The 20,855-nt window shown below is 37.0% G+C and overlaps 2 protein-coding genes across 2 annotated transcripts; both read right to left on the bottom strand.

Annotated features, from left to right (window-relative positions):
• Positions 1-5,509: 5,509 nt before the first annotated feature.
• LOC105058631 (uncharacterized) lies at positions 5,510-12,417 on the bottom strand. The gene is given in 7 exon segments (XM_073249667.1): positions 5,510-5,836; positions 6,503-6,661; positions 6,972-7,047; positions 9,602-9,763; positions 10,035-10,468; positions 10,896-11,524; positions 11,527-12,417. Coding segments are annotated over 7 exon segments (2,214 nt in total). The 5' UTR covers positions 12,179-12,417; the 3' UTR covers positions 5,510-5,734.
• A 1,481-nt stretch (positions 12,418-13,898) lies between these two features.
• On the bottom strand, positions 13,899-19,557 carry LOC105058632 (stress enhanced protein 1, chloroplastic). The gene is made up of 4 exons (XM_010941615.3): positions 19,401-19,557; positions 19,212-19,316; positions 15,765-15,943; positions 13,899-14,223 (listed from the first exon to the last, which is right to left on the bottom strand). Exons 1-4 carry the CDS (start codon positions 19,432-19,434, stop codon positions 14,119-14,121), a joined length of 423 nt encoding a protein of 140 aa, XP_010939917.1. The 5' UTR covers positions 19,435-19,557; the 3' UTR covers positions 13,899-14,118.
• Between the last annotated feature and the right edge of the window lie 1,298 nt (positions 19,558-20,855).

A 20,855-nucleotide genomic window follows, 5' to 3' on the forward strand; every position in this document is an offset into this window, starting at 1 on the left:
AAAGAGCGCCTCACCGATCCGGTAGCTCTCGATCGCTGAGTCCTGATTTTTGTCATCTCGAGAGGTTTTTCAAGCTCTATGAAGTATGAGCTAACCCCCCTTCCTGGCGTGCCAAATCTGTTGCGGCCAATCCTCTATCACTCGATCGTCGGAGTCGCGCACCTGCAAGAAAAGTCCTCACTGATCGGAGATGCCTCCGGCGGGGACCCTCCGACGGTCAAGTCAGAGAGGAGACTAGACAACAGTGAAAAATCAAAGGCTCAGCGGGGGGAGAGAGAGAGCTAGAGAGCTCAAGAGCTTAAAGATGCTTGAGAAAAGCTTGAGAAAGCTTGAAAAGCTTGAGAAAGCTTACCAAGACTGTTGCTTTATCCCGTTTTATAGTAGGATGTGGTATGGTCCCCCATTAATGGTGCAGACAACTGGAGAGTTGTCAAATCGTCGGGGGCTGTCAAATCGTCGTGGGTTGTCAAGTCACTGGAGGTAATCCATGTCCTTGGCAGGAAATGCCCCAGGGCGGCCATACCGTATGTCCTTGATAGGACAACAGTCCATAGCGGTTGTACGGCGTTTGGACGGGCTGGCCGACTATATGTCGGTATTCGGCTACCGGAACGTCGGATGATGACTCGAGGACACCGTCGGCTGATCTGGTGCCTCGTGGAAGTCGGACGTCGGCTGCCACCCCCGACAGTGAGTCGGTGATATGGGTTCGGTCGTCGGTCGGTCGGGAACAGTATGGGTTGTTCGACCGACATACCTTCGGCCGATATTGTCGGTAGCCATTGTCGGAGTCGTTGTCGGAGTCATCCGTCGGTCCGGTGGGTAGAGTCGGACGTCGGTCGGACCGGTCCGAGGGTAAGTCGGCGTACAAGGGTCAGTCGGTATATCCCAACAATATCTATGCCATTGTTCATTTATTAGCATCAGCAACCACAATCTTAAGAAGAGACATATTCTGAAAAACTTGATCCATTTATATATGTGCACTTCGCCCTTTATAAATTTCAAAGTGTTGGCCATCTTCTTTTTTATCGAGAAAAGCAGTAATTTTCTTATGTATCACAAGAAGCAAAAATGAAAACTTCTTTAGATTTCTTTTAACAACAAAATGTGAACCTAAACAAGATCAAATGATTGATGACGATTTTTCCAGGATTTATTAAAGTCAGCTTCAGCTTTATCAAGTTTCTCAGAAATTGCTTGGAAGGTGTAATAAAGGTTTGTGTCTTTTGATACTGCAAGAGCATTTAACAAATGCTCTTGCTCAGGGAAGGAGTGCTCCTCTCTTTGTGAAATTAAAGCAGCCTAACCACCACGATATAAAGTTTCTTAGGTGGTACCTCTGATCATGTATGAAAGGAATTGATGCCAATCTTGCAATTTACACTCCCTCTTTCAGCGGTAAGAGATGCTCTGCAAGCGTGGATAAAGTGTGTACTCTAAAGAAACAACAGCAGAAAGCAAAGAGATGCTTGTTCCATGCTCAAGCACTTATCACACTTGCTAGGTGAGTAGGCCTTTTCCCTATGCCTTGCAGTGTTACCCATTGCTAGGTGAGGGTTTATGTAATTCAACAGAAAATGCAAATGTTTTACATTATTTTCTTTCCATGTTCTACTATGATTATAGGCGAGACAAAACACATTATCCATGATGTTTTGACCATTAATGGAAGGAACTACTGACCCCTGTTGGCAAGCGAACACTTCACTAGGTGAATTCATAAGAGGCTGTGTATTGCTCTGAATTGGATACTTATGATCATTTATTTCATTGCATGCTTTAATTTGTCAAATATTGCAAATAGACATGGGTTGCATCCTTTAAAGTAAAATCTCTGATCAGACTCTGCCATTAGACTACTAGTTTCTCGGGAATTTTATGACCTTGTTTATTTTTCAGTAGTTTAAGCATCTGATTCCATCGAACACTAACTGTTTGGCTCATGCAGAATAACTACCTCTTTATTACATATCTTATTCTCTGCTTGGCTATATAATCAAGACCTGAGAAAGATTCTTTCTAAAGAATTACCTAAATAACCTAGGGCATGATAAGATGTCATACAAACCACCAACAGTATTTAAGGGTACTTAGTGATAAAAATATCAAAAGGTTGGCCTCAGATGTCTAAAGCTTGCTTTGTCTAATGGGATAAAAGCTCAAGGAGAAGAAAGGGTCTGATTACCCTCAAGAGAGCTGCATGGGAAGGACTACCTACACTGAGAAGTTAGCTGCCATTGCCTTAGGGCTTCTGGCTGTGCTTTCACCATTATACATCGATCGAAAGCCCCCTGTCGAGCCTGAAGATGATGTGGGGTATGGGAGTTTGGTCATGTGTCTGCCTTTTGTGCTCTTAGTGCTGATTGTGGTCATCAATTTCACATGTTTCCTGGACCGGAGGTTCACCAGGTTCGACCCATACTGGATACACAGAGTGGGAGGCTCTTCATTTGGGATCATGACTATTCTGTTGGTGCTTGGATTTGTCTTGAAATTTAAGGCCTCCTTCAAGAGCTGATCTCAGGTAACTTGCATGGATGTCCTTTGATCAAAGCAAAATTATGAGAATGTAAGGCTGGTCGGTTTTCCTTACTGATATTATTCCATGTCAAGATGTAATTAATTATCCTCCTGGTTCTGGCATTATGAATGCATTTTGAGACTTGCGATCTGAGTTGATGTTGTTAACTCTTTCGGTCTACGTTCCATACGTTATCTGTGGGTGAGAAAGTGGGTTGGTGGGATCTTAGCTTAACTGCAACCACTATACTGTGTTATTAATGAAGTTTCCCTATCATCATGTCTTCTTTTTATTAGATGTAAAAATTAAGCAGCAAGGTCAGGCAAGATTAGGTATGCTTCTTGATAATTTGAGTATTAATAAAAAACTCTTGGCCTCTAATCCTTGGCTGTTTCGCAACTTCCTTCATCGGCCGAATCAATGGATCTTGACATAATAAGTGTATTCAAATTCAGCTTGAATATGATCTCAAGGGCTCTCTTCAGTAGTAATTTTACAAATCCAGCTTGAATACAAACCCAAGCAAACTTTTCAGTGGTAGTTTGGATTCTCATTTCTCTCACGGACTGCCAAATGGTTGTCTGTTTAAAGAGTGAACCAGTTACAAATGGGAAAAGATTAACAGAACATTAGCCTGAAAAATATATTTCATAATAGGCAGTGTCCAAGCACCTGGTTTAACAAATCTGTATTTCAGATAATCTTCTAGCATGTATAATGCATCTGTGTTAGAGAAGCATGTGTAAGAGGAAACTACATTGGCTCCAGAAATAAGGTTCAATTTATCAAGATGGATAAAAATCTGGTACTTGATTTTTGTATGTGAGAGCTGAATCGAACTTTTTATCTCATTCTTAGAGAAAGTCTTAGCAAAAGACCGATAACTTTGTAATGCAGTTTGTGGGAACAAGTCTAAAATCCAAGCTAGCATCTAATTATTCATTTGTTAATTCGACAAAGTGAACTGGCACTGTCCTACTTTGACCAATTCATGTCACTCCTACATGATATGGGAACGGTTGCAGTCAGACCTTAAGACAGTAAGCAACACAGCAAAATCCATGCTTTCATATCTATGAAGGAACAAAGAAACATCAAATAACAGCTCAGTTCGTTGCAACCGACTACTGTCGGGCATGCATGCATCACATCAAGCTCAAATTTGTGATGATTTATTGAACTGCAGGATAACTTGATGACTGGTTGCATGATTTTTTGGCGAGTTGAATGATTTTACAGTAAATTAAAACAGAATTGCATCATGCACAGTAGATTAATCGGACGGTTTTGAAGTGGTGGCCATATGCTAATGTGTTTATTTATTGAATTTTGTTCATGAATGGACTCATTTACTCAAATAATGCATGGACATTAGATAAAAGTAGAAGTGTATTTTATCTGATTTCAGTACTTTGGTATTTGCTGATCAGATACATGTAACTTTCCCCGGATGAATAAAATGCCTTCAGGCTTCCTGGTGTCCAAATAAATAGACATGTGAAAAAGCGGCCCATCACATCATCATCAAGATCTTTTGGAGAGCCATGCACCTATTAATGATTGCTCTCTCCTCGCCACCTTCTATTACAGAAGCTAGCTCTCTTCTCATCACATCATCACTATTAATGATTGCTCTCTCCTCGCCACCTTCTATTACAGAAGCTCTCTCCCTCATCATATCATCACCAAGATGTCTTGCTCTCTCTACCACTACTCCCATGGGAAGGCTGTTTCCACCTAAATTTGTCACATTTCCCATCTCCCCAGCCTCCGGCCACCTGATCAACTTCTTGTGCTTTTTTCTCTTCATCTATTTCATAGTGTCGTTCTTCTTCCTCCTCATCAAATTCATCCATCATCCACAGTTCTGATCCTACGCGAGCCAAAAGTCGGTCATATATATATATATATATATATGACTCTTCTCCCACATACTAAAGCTAGGCCATGTGAATCTGGTAGCTGACCAATGTGCATGCTTGGAGAAGCTGGCAGAGAGAGAAGAGGTGCACGTGCTGCCACGGTGCAGTCACGTGTACCACTAGGCATGCATTGAGCAGCGGCTGATCATGGTTCAGAGATTCGTCTTCTCTGTCGGACCATGTGCTTGTGAGAAGGGCCGGGAGGTCCATGATCAAGCACAAGGAGAACTACGAGCATAGCAGTGACATGCACGTAATGCGACTGGCACAGTTCTCTGCATGCGTTCCATTAAAGTGCTCTTTGTATAGCTGTTGCTGCAAGTATTATGTGGTGATTAGCCAGTAATAAAGGTTAAGCGATTCTATGATTCTTTGATCTGCATCATGTTTTGGCTAGCCATGGACCACAAGTCTTATTTAAAGTTGATGCTAATTGGCTTGAAAGGGAGAAAATTGGGGAAAAAGGATAAGAGTATTCCGAGTTTCATGGAGGCTAGCTAATGTATTTGTTTTTTGTTTTCAAAAATCCAAGAAAAATAAATTTTATTTTCTATTTTTGTTTTTAAAAATCCAAGAAGAAATATGAACTAAACTAAACAACGTCAATCTACACATGCTACTTCACTAATTTGTAGAGATATGAAAAAACAATATCAACAACAATACCAGGTCTTGCACTTGTTTTTTTTTTTTTTTTTGGCAACTGCATGGAAGGCAATTATGATTTCTCGCTCTGGCCTTCATAATTTATTTGTTTAACAAGATTCATAATGTCTGGTACATTGAGTGTGGTTAGGCACCCCGATTCAGCAAAGCATGGTCAGCATATGCTATGTAACAAGCCAGCAGGCTTTGGTTGTAGGTCCACCACAACCAAAACTCAACAAAGTAATAAACGAATTACAAATTGAAACTATTAGCTCATATGATTCTAGAATCACAATCCATTTTGGACTGGAACCAACTTAAACCCATTAATGATCTGGCAACCAGATCAAGCCAAACCCAAGTGCACCCTGGTCTACAACCTGAAATATAAACATCAACCACAGACACAAACAAGGAATGCTGCAGATCAGCACTTGATTTTTTTTTTTTCCCCCTTTTGATTGAGTTAACCTTGTTCTTTCTTACAAATACCAATCACCTTCATCAGGTTTCAATATGAATGTTATTGGACTAGTCTCGGGACAAGAGGTATAAACAATGCAAATGCTATGTTCTGAACAAGAATGAGGAATTGTACAAATATGCACAAAGGTACAATTGCACAAAAGGACTTGACAGCTTATATGAAATTGGGCATCTCTATTTCCTCCAATATTGGCCCCTTCAGTCCAATGATCATAACTTGGGAATTGGAATGACCATCCAGGAACATCTCTGTAATCTGCAGAAAAAATTATTATCAGACATATACCTCGCAATCAATCAAATTTAAAAAATTCATAAAGGTAAAACAGATAGAGAGAGAGAGAGAGAGAGGAGAGAGAGAGAGAGAGAGAGAGACTTAAACCTTAACAGAACCCAGTGTCCTGAATATTCCAATTATGCCTAGAAACCACAAACTTTTGTCCTCTGAATGAGCAATGATTGAAATGCAAAGTCATGGTGTTTATTGTTATAATCAGGGATCAACAAAATTCTTTGATCAAGAAGGATATATATATATATAATATAAAATATAATATATATATATATATGTGTGTGTGTGTGTGTGTGTGTGTAGTTATCGGGAGCCTTACAAATAATACTCATCGATGAGGAACTCTAGAATGAACATAACCAGATGCGAACAGAATCCCTATTCCCTAATGTGGCTCCTGAAACATTTTTGTATACACTCAGTTTTCCATTAAGAAATGACTCCAGTACCTATTTATGAAAAGCAGATGCCAACCTTCAAACACATGGATGCATTCTGAATGGATAAACGAACTGATGAGCAGGGGGAAAATAAAAGGCATTCATTCAATGATGCCACTAGGAGGCAAATGTCCACACTACATGATATAGGTTGCCAACTAGAAAAAAGCTCTTAAATGGACATATATACCTGTCTGCATCCAAATATTTTGAGGATCCTCAGATTGACGCAGCTGTCAATGATCAAACCAAGTGTTTCATCTGTTATGTTCCGGCAAAAGGATAGATCCAGACTGCGCAACTTCAAACAACAGTGCAGAGAAATAGATATGGCTGTTTGTTGTGAAACCTGAGGTCACAATGGAAATACCATTTATGAATACGGCCATCAAAATTGGCATCACAAGGGCAAACTATATGCACCTGACTAATAAAGGATATGATGGAGCGTGGAGGCTGTGGTGACAAGAAAAAATTTAAGAAGGATGTATAGCAATAGTGCAAAAGAAATTTTTGCATTACAGCCTGATTATTTCTGATTTAAGCACTATGAGTGTTTGAATTCATCCATCATATTGCAACATCATGACAAATTTAACCTGCAAGCCCAATCCTATAGGAAAATCCAAAAAGCGCTAAAATGGAAGTTCGTGCCATACCTTTTTAATACTGTTGAGGGAAAGGTCAGTCAGTGACTGTCCAGATGCTTCCAAGAATGCAGCAATTGCTTCATCACTGACATTTGAGAGAGGATTAGTTCTAGAATAATTGACAATTACTTGCCACAATGAACACTCCTGATAAAACTCAAACATCATCAATGTGTTTCAGACCCACTAATACTCCACACTATGCATGGTGTAGAAGTGAATGACTAAAATACATTTTATAGTTAGATTGGGAAAAATAAGGATGCAAACAAAGTTGGCATCATGCGGACCAGATATACAATAATATGAAGCAGTCTGCAAATAAATGTCACATGAAAGACAAAATTCTATGTGGGAAAATTAGAAATTAGCTAGCCTAAGCAAAAGGAGGCAGAATAATGTCTAAAGGACACTAAATATGCAAATGGTATCTCAGAACCATTTAAGATTAATTGGCTGGTTCTAATAACTCCCATTTCTTTGGCAGGAAGAAGTGGGGAAATTGATGAAACCAAATTCCCAAATCATCTTTAACGTTATGCACTGGCCTCAGGACTCATTTGTATGATAACTGAGAAAAAAAAAGAAGCAAGGTAGATTATAAAGAAGGACAAGCATTACAGTAATAAAACCAGGAAAGAATAAAATAGGAAGAAATGGGAAGAAACACATGATAAGCATCATTAGCATCAACATATCTCATATATGGTTAAAGCACATTCTCAACAAGATTTATAAGCTCGAGACCAACTTCAGGCATTGATAGGTCAAGATAAATGGCTAAAAGGATATTTATCTATGTTATTCAGGGCATATTAAAGTACTTGCAACATCACATAGATCTCCAAAAGGATGTATAACATGTTGAGCCTGATAACTAGTCTTTTAAAGCGGTTATATTATTCTATTTTGCTAAACAACATATCAATTGATTATCATTAGCAACATCTCAACCTTTGTAATTCTACCAAAGATACACATACAACTGAGAGATCAAAAACACAAGCAATAATGAGAATATCACAGAAAAAGGAAGTCATACAATTGCCTTTCAACTTATCAATCATTAATGAAACAGTTGAGAAAGGAGTATATGGTGGTTTGATATAGAACAGAAAACACTAGGAGGCAAGAAGATGAAACAACGAGGCAAAATTTATTCTGTCACAAGCAAGTCTTCAAGAATGTAACCATAAATTCTCACATATGCAGTGAAATCAAAAAGGAAAATGAATCTCAATCACAACTGGTGTCAATTGGACATGGCAAGGCTCGTGGTGCCCCAAAGCAATTAAAAATTTCCATACCCAAAAATCAACTCAAATACAATTAAAAAGATGATGCATATGTTAATAAATATGCTGAATAATATACTACGGTAAATACTCGAGCATATTCTGCTGGAAAGTATCGAACTGCATCATAAATTACACCAACAAAAGCAACAAAGTCCACACTTCAAATTGGTCAACACAAGCATGATAATATAATGCAACAAGTGATGGTAAATTCCACTATAAATGATCCTTGGAGCAATCATTCCCATCCAAGATACAACACATAATCCGTAAAAGGGGGATGCTACAATAGGTAAAAAGAACTGATTCAGAAGCCAAGAGGTCCCAGGAATATCTAACCCTCCTAATTGTAATAATGGTCTTAACATTTTACAATCTTTGCAATAATGATGGACGATAAGGTTTGTATGAGAATGGACTTCTTGTCATCACATTCATGATAAATGCTACTTGTTTGGGATATTAAAATACATGCAGACAAGGAAATTTGCTGCATGCTATCTAACAACCCCTGCTCTTTCTACTGTGCTGGACTAGTGTTGTCTAAGCACAAAGGTAAGCTAGTGAACTATTTAAGACTATAAATAATTGGATCTGAAGAAATGCAAAAGACATAACGTAATTCTGTTTGTATCAACTGTCAGTAGACTTTTGGTTCGCATTTTGGTTTTGAGTTTCAGGGCTGTCTAGTCTAGTAGGGAGGATGTATGCTGAGTGGTGCCATGGAATTTTATGAACTCATATATTGTCTTAATTTTGCTTTTCCTGTCTTATTGACTTATCATTACTAATGATAGTAAAAGGTAACCTATTACAAATGAAATAGAAATAGCCACTGAAAAATCAATCTCCTTTCATACCAGTTAATCTTCCTTTCTTTTCCTTTTTTTAAGAGACATGGAAGGAATGTTACCATCCAGGTTTGAACCTGGACCTCTTTGACCAGGAGTGGGTTCCAATCAGCTGACCTAAGTCTGAGCCCCATGGCAGTCTACCTTACCTTTATGTTTTGCAGGCAATTTACCAAGCTAGTTTACCAAGGAATCTGGGGAAAAAATAATTTTCTTCTATTGGAGGTTCTAAAGGTAATACAGTGAGCTAGTGATAAAAAACAGATGGCAATAGACAACCTTGCTAATGTGCATAAATACATATATAGGATGCACAAATTAAAGTCAGTATCTTTTTTGAGTGACAACGATTTCTCGCATACCATATAGGGAGCATCATTTTCTACATAACTGGCCTTACATCAAGATAACAACATATGAAAACAATATAAATTATTGCATTAAAAAAGGAAAATCATATTAATAAATGTATAACGTTGATAAAGAAAACCTGAATGTATTGCCACAAAGCTTGAGTTTTGTAATAGATCTACAACCATCAGCTAGGTATTTCATTGTAGTATCATTCAAACGATGCAGCTTCCGGAGATCCAGAGCGCACAACTGATGACAATATGCCCCAATAGCTTTCATGGCAGCATTAGTCAATTCTCTGCACACAAAGAAAAGAGGAAAAAGAAAATTTCAGCATACGCTGGAATTAATCTTAAAACCTGTTGCAATAACTGGGAGACTTTCTGTGAAATACTATATACAAACATATACATCCACAGATATCTAAGTATATATTTATACATATCAAAAACATTTTATCAAACATGATAATGCAGCCAACATAATATGCAAAAGAGAGCGAAATAATAGCAAATATTAAGCTAAAATCGCTCTATTATTTCGGATAAGTTATGAGATAGGAAGCTTACCGACAATCAGCAAAGACGAGCTCCTTCATGTTCCGACCACAAACAGGCATGAGTTTGCGGACAAAACCATCACAAACAGTTGGTATTCCTGCTACTGACAAAATTTCTAGATTCTCTAACTTCTTCAGTGCAGGAAGAATCAGCATAACATCTATACTGTGACAATCATCAATGTACAGTTCTCGCAATACTGATTTCAACTTATCAGCTAGACTGATGACTCCAGCTGTAGTGATAAGGGTACATTGTCCCAAATTGATGGAACTTAACAAAGGTGCCGAAGAAACAAGCGCCTTCAATCCATCATCTGAAAGACGACATGCACCCTTCAGAGATATCCTAGTCAATGATGGCAAACCATTTGGTGCCTTTACCAACATGGCTTGCAATACATGATCGGTCATACATCGCCCACAGATGTCAAGTTGCACCACCTGATCCACCACAAGAAAATAACAATTTCATCTTAAACAGATGTTTTCAGCTGTAAAATAAGAAATTTAAAGATAAGAATGTACCAGATAAAACACCATGTGGAGCAAAATATGCAGAAAATCGTAATGTTTTCTCTCTTTTTATCTAACTAAACTGCAATCTGAGTGGTTATTTATTGCAAAGGCTTTAGAATTGTTGCAACAACTAGATGCATTGTATTGCTCGCATAAGAGATATCTATGGTGAAGTATTTACCTAGGTAAGATGCTTCTCGACTGAAAATCCAAAGGAAAAAAACAAAAAAAAAAAACTAAGTAATGGAAAATAATTCAAAACCAACTCAACAAATACTACATGTTTGACAGAAAGATTCAGGAAATCACAAATTATGAAATGCAATCCACTTAGTAGGATAGGATAAGATACCGTCAGCTGATCCATTTTACATGCAGCAAGGGCCTTCTCAAGCTGCTCCTCCGTTGCCCAACAACAATTGCTTAAGTGTATTTCTGTGGAAGACTCATCCAGGTAGAGACCAAGAACATGAGTATTCATCGTCCCATATCTACACAGCACCGAGACAATCGAGTGCTTCAATGGATCATAAATTCCTTCAAGAGATGGGATTTCTTCACTGTATTTGGAAAGAACCTTCAAGCTAAGATCTTTCAGGGATGGAGCCAACTGCTTGCGATTTCGATCATTTGAAGGTTTCCACAGAATGTTTGCTTCTCCAGACTGAGTCTTTCTGGATAACACTCGCTGCTCGACAATTTTCATGGCATCAGAGAATGGCCCTGGCAAGTCTTGCCCTTCCTGCTCAACATCCGATGATAAAGCTCCAGGCTCATCTTCTTTATCCCCAGATTCATCTCTATAAACAGCATATTTGGGAGCTAGATCAACTGCTATACTCCTGTCCCGGTCTCTTCGATGCTGAAGCCAATCCATCCAAGCATTTGAGGGCCAGTGCCCTTCAGTTCTACTCTGCAATGGATACAATGTTTTTCTACTTTCATCGACATTGCTCGGTTTCTCAGCAAACTGATCAAATCGAAAGACAGCCAATCGTCTTCCATAATCCCTTCCTTCTCACCGTTCTCCATACCACATACCGCCATTGCATTCCCTATGTCCGCCGTTAGATCGATAAATCCATTAAAGATATCGATGTCGACATCCATTGGAATCCGATCATGCTCATCTCCACTGGATTCCACATCAATTACTTCAATTCTTCTCGGGGCATCTTCGGTTCCAGCTCCAGGGCAGGAATTGAATGACAAGGAGAGACCAAGAGGATCGCCGGATGCTTCTCCTCCCGCCGGCTCTGGAGATGAATTCACCATTATAGGAAGATTTATATCGAACCTTTCCATCTCCAGGGGAAAATTCACCGCTTGAGGAAAATAGTCATCCAAGCCTCCCATGTCTTCCCAAAAATTCATCTCCGGAAAGGGGTTTCTATGGAAAAAATTATCAACATCGATTCCTTCCACCTCGGGCGGATTTACCGCTGCAGCGTGATCCACATCGATTCCTCCCATTTCTTGGGGCAAAGTCACCGTTGGAGCTGGATGAACATCGATTCTTTCCATTTCTCGAGATGAATTCACCCCCGGAGGGAGATTGACATCGATGCCTGAATTTTCTTGGGTTGAATTCTCCTCCGGAGGGAGATTGACATCAATCCACCACCCAGAACCCATGCTTCGCCACCAACGGAGATGGTCCAGAAGGATCGGAACCAAACCTTGACCCTAGATTGATGGAAGGAGAGGGGGAAGAGGGACGGAGAGAAAGGAGGGCTTCGTGGATTATTGAGGAGATGGATTCGACGGAGGAATCGAGAGCGAGGCGTTTGGGGGATTTTATTAGGGTTCTGGGGAGAAATTGTGCGAGTAATTGTGATGAGCTCAACGCCGGCATGGAGTGGAGACCCGAGGGGGAAGTCGAGTTGCGGAGAAAAATAAAAGAAAAGAAAAAGAAAAGTGAGGGTGGCGTAGCAGCAGCGCCGTCGAAGCTTCGTTTTCTTGTTGTTATCCGGCGGGATCATGTTGGTGGTGCGCTACGCGTCGCCTCTGGCTCTTGGAAGTGACGTGTATTTAGTTTTAGTGGGTCCCACCGTCAACCCTGTCAACAACGGTCCAATTGCACCAGGCGCATGCAATACGGAGGCCCCACGAAACACAACCGGGGGCCCACTTGTCAGTTAAGGGTCCCTAGCAGTGCGATTGTTGCATAAAAATAAAAAATAAAAAAAATAAAAGAGGAAGAAAGGAGGAGGAGCAGCTGATCTCTTTATTCTATCGTTACAATCGATATCCCTATACGAATATTTTAACGCGCAAAGTTTTTGAAGTGAGATTTTAGATTCTTATTTTCTCTCTAAATTAATATTTTTTATTAAATTAATAAAAATTTATACATTATATGAAATTGAATGTATGAAAATAATTTTTTTTATGACTGATCAGATTAAAAAAAATTATATATAAATAATAAAATAATATTCATTCAAATTTTAAATTCATTTCATAATCTCAACTACCTATATAAATAAATTTTAATTATAAAAATATAATAATATCATACATTAATAACATAATTTAATATTAAGAGGTGTTCTTTTCAGATAGTACAACAAAACTCATTTAAAAACTGAGTTGACAACATTTCAATACTCTTTCATAAAATACACACACATATATATATATATATATATATATATATATATATATATATAACTTAATATAAAATATATTCTTTCCAGATAGTACAACAAAACTCATTTGAAAAGCTGAGTTGATAACATTTCAATACTCTTTCATAAAACAACACACACACATATATATATATATATATATGGTAAGATTCAAAATCTGTCATTAATTAGACTCCTTGGCTATTGCTATTGCTTCTGTTGATGTCCATTGACCATAGCTATTGCTTCTGTCTTACAAGATATACCAGAGTAGTTCCAAGAAGAAACAGCAGTTCACTAACCATCCACGTTAGCACTTCCAACATGTCCCCTGCCAAGGGGGAGCAAATAAATCTCTTCCTTGTCTCATAGACCACAATATCATAAACTCAAAATAAGTTAACAGTCAGAGTATCAAGTTGTTGCAGATATTCCCGTGTATAAGTACAGATTACATGAACGTACAGTTGCAATAAGCAATAACCATCACGAACGTACCAGAATCTTTTAACCTCAGAAAAAGAAAAACAAAAGGCTTACACCACCATCAACTTGTCATTGCTGAAAGTGGAATTAATTACATTACCAGATGTGAGGGCTGGTATCTTCGCATGGCAGTATTCCAGGAAATCACCTTAGAAGATACAAGCTCATAAACTTTTTAAACGTTTGCATTTGATTCAAGTTATCATGACAAAGAGATACAAATTTTGCACGGTAGGAAATATAGCAACTTTGGAATATGTATTGCTATACAATGGCACAGTGCCAGACAATTTTCAGCCATTTCCAAAACAATAAGCATCCAAAAACGATCCACAAATTACATAAACCATCTTCCTTACATAACAAAACTGTCATTAAGAAGCTAATACATCAGCATGAAAACAATGATGAAATGGAAGACCTTTAAACTGAAAAATATACATACACTTAAAAGAGCAATCAATCTCGAGAGGCAGACTGAAAGATAAAGAATGCTGTCAGAACACCCACTAGTGCCGTTACAACCAATGCTAGCGTTGGTAGTGGTGTAGTGAACCCAAAATTCTGCAAAACAAACAACTCATTACCAATTTATATTCTCATTAGTAATAAAAACAGGAGATATAATTATCAAAAGAATCGCTACAATTCTGATCCAATCACATAAAGACGCAGGTCATGGAGCAACCAATTTAAGTGATGCTCAGACTTCTAACCACATCTTAATTAAACAGAAACCAGCCATTACTTGGGCAAAAACAACAAGGCAAAAAATAAACAAGGCCAAACATGAAGTGCAAGAAACTTCTTACAATGCAAGAAAAAATAACCAAGAATCTAAAATCTGGCAGAAATGGAATGAAAAGCATGCTATATGCATGAAGATTGTGAATAATAGAATTTTGTGGTGAAGAATAGCAAGACAGAATAAGATGCCTGTGACATGGGGCTTGCCTTAGTGGTCACAACCCTTTGTCAAAAAGAAGAAGAAGAAGATAAAATGAGATGAATTGCTGAAAGAAGCATTCTAACAAAATTAGTATTTCAGACCAGTCTTCTAATAGAGTATAGAATCAACAAATCCATAAAAGCTACTTAAGTATCATTGAGGTTGCTGATGTCATATGCTCTTTATTAGGATGGAGTGATTTTGTTAACCCTGCTTCCTTTCCTACTTCATTCTGTCTCCTTCTGGCCTAATAAAAAGAAGCCAAGTGTGGCTTTACGCATGACAAAAAGATACAGAGAGGGTGGACAACATATATCCCAAAATCATTTTGTTTTTCCCCGGTAGACTTCAACTATTCAAGAAAGCATACTCAAGTACCATGAAAAGGCAACTATGTGCAGTAAGGAAGATTGGTGTATTGAAGAGCTTTATCAATATTAGAGAGTTTTAGTGACACATCATCCAGCAAAATAATTTGGAAGATGCAGTTTGTCTTTGTCATATAACAGGAATCAACAAATAGCCGTTATCTCTTTAAAACATTTTGAATAAAGTTATTATGAATCTATAGGAAGTCAAATCCTGTATCTTGTTTGCAGGTGATGCAGCTTTCTGTGACAAGATGAGAATACGAATGAATAATATGTTCTAATATGGAGGAATCTTGGAGGACAAGAACCTCATGTTCTGTAGATATAGGACATATTATATGAATAAATAAGGTCTTGTTCAAAATTGACGCTAAGAGATAGCCAAGTGCAATCATGCAAAATCATCTAGGAAGATTTGTCCTGTTATATGTTGCATGAGAAATGTATTATAAAATTAGAGAATCTTATAGAAAGGATTAATGTATCAAGGTGTCAGTTAAGAACATAGTCTTACTCAACAGATTACAAACAGCTGCAGAAACAAAGCATGTAATTTACATAAATCACCATCTTACAGTTCCAAGAAAATGAGAAGAAATCTATAACACAATGATAAATGACTGAATAGAGATCTCTAAGATATATTAAGAGCCTAAGAGATAAGTTCACATTTCTCTAAATTTTAAATAACTAAAGCATCTATGTATGCATTTCCATAAGTTTCATTAAGTTTCATAATGTCATTTGACATCCCTCATATTTCTGGTCTTTAATAAAGCTCATACCTCTAGAAGTCCTTTTCCTGTTGCTATTTCAACAGTTATTGCTGTTGCAAACCCAACCATTGCAAGGCGACCCAGCCATACATCCAATCTGTTGTTCTTCTTTGCACCCTGCTCACACCTGATGGAAACTGACATTGCTTGGCATACATTTTTCCTCTTCCTAGATGTAATCCAAAAACCTGAAACCAAATGCCTTCATTAAAATAATAGACATTGGCTTAATTCTTGAATGCTGTTATGTAACAGCAAAAAGAAACATAATGCCCATTTCTTGTTCATATTAGTGGGTAATAGATAAAAGTCAGGCCATTATCTGGCATTTTAAGTGCACGAGATTAAGAAAAATAAAAAGACCAAAGATGCACATTCCAAAGAAAAGTATCAAACAATTTTTTACAATGCAACAAAACACATATCCTTTAAATAAGTAGCTATTAGAAAACAAACCAATATTCTAACTAAAGATTTCTAAAATGAAATGGAGATTACAGTCTTTTCTGATGGAATAGATATATAGTGCCCCAAATATCTCATGACCTTATGCACTTCTACATTCAGGTGATATGATAACAGGCAACATGAAGCAAACAATGTCTATGACAACAGACAAAAATAAATAAATAAATTCTAGTGCAAGGCTGAGTAGCTTAGCTATTTGATTTTGGATGATGTCTATTAACAGTAATATATAGCTGAGGAAAAGCTTAGCTTGTCCATCGTCCAATGCATTCAATTCCATCATCTAGAATCACTTTAATAGGTCCTTGGCAGTGTAATATCGTGCAAAATGAAACCAGAAGAATATAGCATGGAACCATGCATGTCTGGAAGCACAAAAAAAAATATATACTGATAAATAAAGTGCTCACTTCGGGCAAAAATTGGGCTCCAACTGTAGAAAAGGTTACTCTAGGAAATGTCTAAACAAGAGAAGGGTGCAACAAAAAGACAATAAGATAGCACATCCATGGCCTAGTATTTGATTCCTCCTCCGTTTTCCATGACTAGATCTACATAAGGCAAGACTTGTCCAAACCAACTGCCTTACAATATGGCAACCCAAACCAACCCAATCACCTGCATTCCCAAAAGAATTTCAAATATTCATTGACAAACTGCACAAACATAAGGGGGAATATTAGTCTATGGCCAACTGCCGACAATTCACATCCTATGTAGATGTATTTGTTGTATTTCTTTGGACACTATGCAAGGTGCTCTCTCAGAATAAGAGCAAATAACACAGCATTATTTAAAGTCCGTATCAGGGAGCACTTATTGTTCGTACAGGGTCCAACATATTTCATTTCAAAACAATTAGCTGAAGTAACTAGTATTTGGGAGACTGAATTTGGACAGTTATCACTAAGATTTGTAGTGGTATGGGGCACTGTACCGGTCAATTACCGGTACAGTATGGTTCAGCATCGTACACCTGTTTTGGTCTATAATGTCAGTTGAAGTTCCAGTTTTGGCCTAAATTAATTTCCCTGGAAAGAAACAGGAAACAGGGTATTTGTCTGTTTCATATCTCAGTCTGAGTTGGTAACCAAAGTTCTGAAATCTTTTTTGAATTTTGGAACAAATTCTGAGTCATGATTGCAACCATCTTGCAGAAACCCATCTGTCCAATAGGGTCAAGATAAAATTTTCTTTAAATTCTAACATCTGGTGAAAAACATAAATCTAAGAAATAGTAAGTTTGGCTATAGCCCAGCGGTTGAACCTTGGAGGTGATTCCCAAGTGTTGGGCTAGGATAACTCCACTTGGTGTTGATTTCACCATAATTCTCAAGAAAAAAAAAAAAAAGAAATAACATAATTGGTTCAGAATGGGATTTTAAACCACAGTGGACCTAATCCTCGCATCACTGCATCAGCAAGCAAAAAGCATTCACAAGGTAGAATGAATAAGAGGAGACATATAAAATTACATAAACACATTTTAGATGTCGCCATGAAGTCAGTATGAAACATCATGTCAGTCTCACTTTGATGAAACTAAAAAATTGGGACATGTATACATCGCCAGTAAGGATTTTAACAATACGATAACAAATAACATACCTTGTATCCAGCTTGGACAATATGTTAGGCTGGCTTTATAAAATTAATCTCTTTTCTTCCAATATTTCAAAAGCAAATATTAAATCATTATAAAGCACAGAAGGAAATGGAAGATTGTTAAAAACTTAAGAGTCTATATCATTATTTCATTATGGCATGAAGACTAACAAGGGAACCTACCACATAAGAAGATCCAAAGCTCATATACAAAGGTCCATGTCCTATTGAAGTTGCTTGAAAATATTTTCTTTTTACTGAGGTAATATATGGCCACAAGCACTTCAAGAGAAACCCATTCTAGGCATTTTGCAACATGAGGTGCAGATTACATTAAAACATGTAGTATGGTTATGACAAATGTCATTTCCTTAGCATTTTGATTTTGTGAGCAGAGCTGAAGCCAGCTAGTCATTCATATTCATTAACATAGTAGATTGTGCTCCCTGTGTTGGCGCTTGTTATTAAACTTAACAATTCCATTCCACAAGTACTTATTAATCAGATGAATCCAGGACTACACCACAGAGAACTGAAATAGAAGATATTTCTGCCTAACACAAGGCTACGAAGGCAATCGCCACTGAGGGTTTAAAAATATCATATGCCATTAAAGTATGAGCAAAAGTTCACATTTAATTAAGGCATTAAAGTGCACATGCACACAAACAGACATCAACTTGAGGCAAATAGCAGAAACGAACAATTAAGCATCTGTCGTTTTACCAAAAAGAATATTTTGCTCAGTATGATAAAGGCAGGTAGAACCGCATTCTAACTTATACAATCAGATTATGTTCTAGTTTCAAATTTAGCATTTCAATATGGCATCACGCATGGCAAGGAGGGGAAAAAAGAATCATTAATTTCATTTGTGCTGTTTGACTCAATTAGAAATTTATTATAGACATTGTCATTGAGCAGAAGAAGGTAACATCAAAGTGATAGTATTCCATATTAAGTTGAGTTCACATAGGTGAAAATAGAGAATACTTTTAGGAGTGAATGTAGGTATTCATGGAGAATTCTGGGGAAGGTCTCAATCTTGAGGGTTCCCACCAACCTTAAAAATACTTAATCCCACACTGCCCTTTATTTTAAGTTCACAGATTAGTTCCCATATCACAATAACTAAAAGAAAATGGCAGAAGCCCCCTAAGAAAACTCCAATAACCAGCATTTAAAAAAAAAAAAAAAAAAGTTGTAACCGAAACCCTCAAGTTAGAATTTTCACAACTTTGTTGTCTCATATAAGTCACAAATAAAATGCCAAATTAACAATCATGGTAATTAGAGAAGTGTCACCTCTCAACTAGATGAAGGAAAACATAAGGAAAGAACACTTAATTGATAAATGAAGGAGAAGGGAGTTTTAAGTATTACAATGGGGACAACCACGCTTGAAGGAAGATACGAGCTCAGAAGCCTTGCAGGAGGGGAGCAGCCGAGGAAGGGCGCGAGCTCGCGCGGATTTGGCGGCAGTGGCATCTGCACAAAGAGAAAGAGGGAGAACAATCAGAATTGTGCGATGTGGGATTATTCGAGAGAGATAGTAAGAGGGAAGAGAGAGACGCATGAGCGAGAAGGAGATGAGAGCTTGGGCCATGGAAAGCGGAGAGGACGCAGGAGCTGCTGGATTTGTCCCGATTTCTTATCGCCTGTTCCCCTCTGTTGCCTAGAATCTCCATGCCCATCCGTTTGTAATGTTTGGCACGTGCAACCCTCTCGTGAGAAGACGCGCGGTCCTCGGCTTGATAAATAGGACCATATTTATGGCTCGTTGACTCCTCTTGTTTCTATTCCTCAGAGCAGGATTTCCACGAAGCTTTGTGTACTTAGCTAAAATATGAGTAACTATATATAGTCGGTGAAAAGACCTGGGCACGTGCGATGCACGTGGATATAGGCAATAGTTGTATTTCTTAATATAATTTGATAAACATACTCCAATTTTCATCAGGTATGTCTGTCTCTCTCATTTGGAGAAGAAACCAAGCTCGCTGGAACGTGCCATAAAAGAACTTATATTTTACACCCGGTATGCCGGTTGAGCCCATAATACGTTGGCCTACGGACATTCTGGCCATGATATAGACTCAGGAGGAGAGAAATTCTTTGTACACCGCTCGTGGCGCAGAAAATTCGATGCAGATCTATCCGTTGGATCATAAAATTATAATTTTTTAATATATATTTAATATTTATAATTTTATTTTTTATTTAAAATTTTAAATAATAAAAATATTTTTTTAAAAAAATTATGATATCCTGTACTGATATATTATGGTATCTTGAAATTATAATTTTATATCATAATTTTTTTATTAAAAAAATATTTTTATCATTCAAAATTTTAAACGAAAAAATAGAATTATCGGTATTAATTAGATGTTAAATATTTATTGAAAAATAATGATTACATGGTCCAATCGTATGAGACAATGCGCTCAACGTCAGATTTTTTACACCGTAGGTGGTGTACAAAGAATTTTTCTTAAGAGATGTTTGGTGTATTACATAGATAATATTGTTATGATAATATGATTGCAGAGAAAATATGATTATCTGATAAAATAATAGAGAATCCTATGTTATAGTATTTAATATACAATTTAGATTATATAAAATATAAGTTAATTTTCTCAAAAAACTTTCATTCTTATTTATTAATTATTATCTATTTTCTAGAGGGATAACTTAATTTTGAGACCAATTATTTTCGATGGCATCATCTGTCGGAATCATCCATTATATTTTTTTTATATTTTTATTAATTAAAATTATTTATAATTTTATATAAATTTTAATTTATTTTGATGAAGATATTTTAGTTTTAAAATTATCTTATTACGTAATTACAGAATTACGAGATTATATATAATCATATAGTTATTTTCATCTAAATAATTAATTTTTTTAAAATATAATTTTATAATATAATATTATTTGTAAAAATGATAAAATTAATATTATAATTTAATTATTTATTATAAAATTATATATAATTTTATTAGGATTGTGTGCTGC

This window comes from Elaeis guineensis, chromosome 15, assembly GCF_000442705.2.
Source record: "Elaeis guineensis isolate ETL-2024a chromosome 15, EG11, whole genome shotgun sequence".
In the NCBI taxonomy this organism is placed as follows: domain Eukaryota; kingdom Viridiplantae; phylum Streptophyta; class Magnoliopsida; order Arecales; family Arecaceae; genus Elaeis; species Elaeis guineensis.

Coding starts and splice junctions, on each gene's coding strand:
- LOC105058632 (XM_010941615.3), bottom strand. CDS start 19,434: ATGGCCCAAGCTCTCATCTCCTTCTCGCTCATGC. Junction 15,944..19,211: donor CAAGCGTGGTTGTCCCCATT/GTAATACTTAAA, acceptor ATTTGGTTTCAG/GTTTTTGGATTACATCTAGG. Junction 14,224..15,764: donor CAGGAAAAGGACTTCTAGAG/GTATGAGCTTTA, acceptor TTTGTTTTGCAG/AATTTTGGGTTCACTACACC.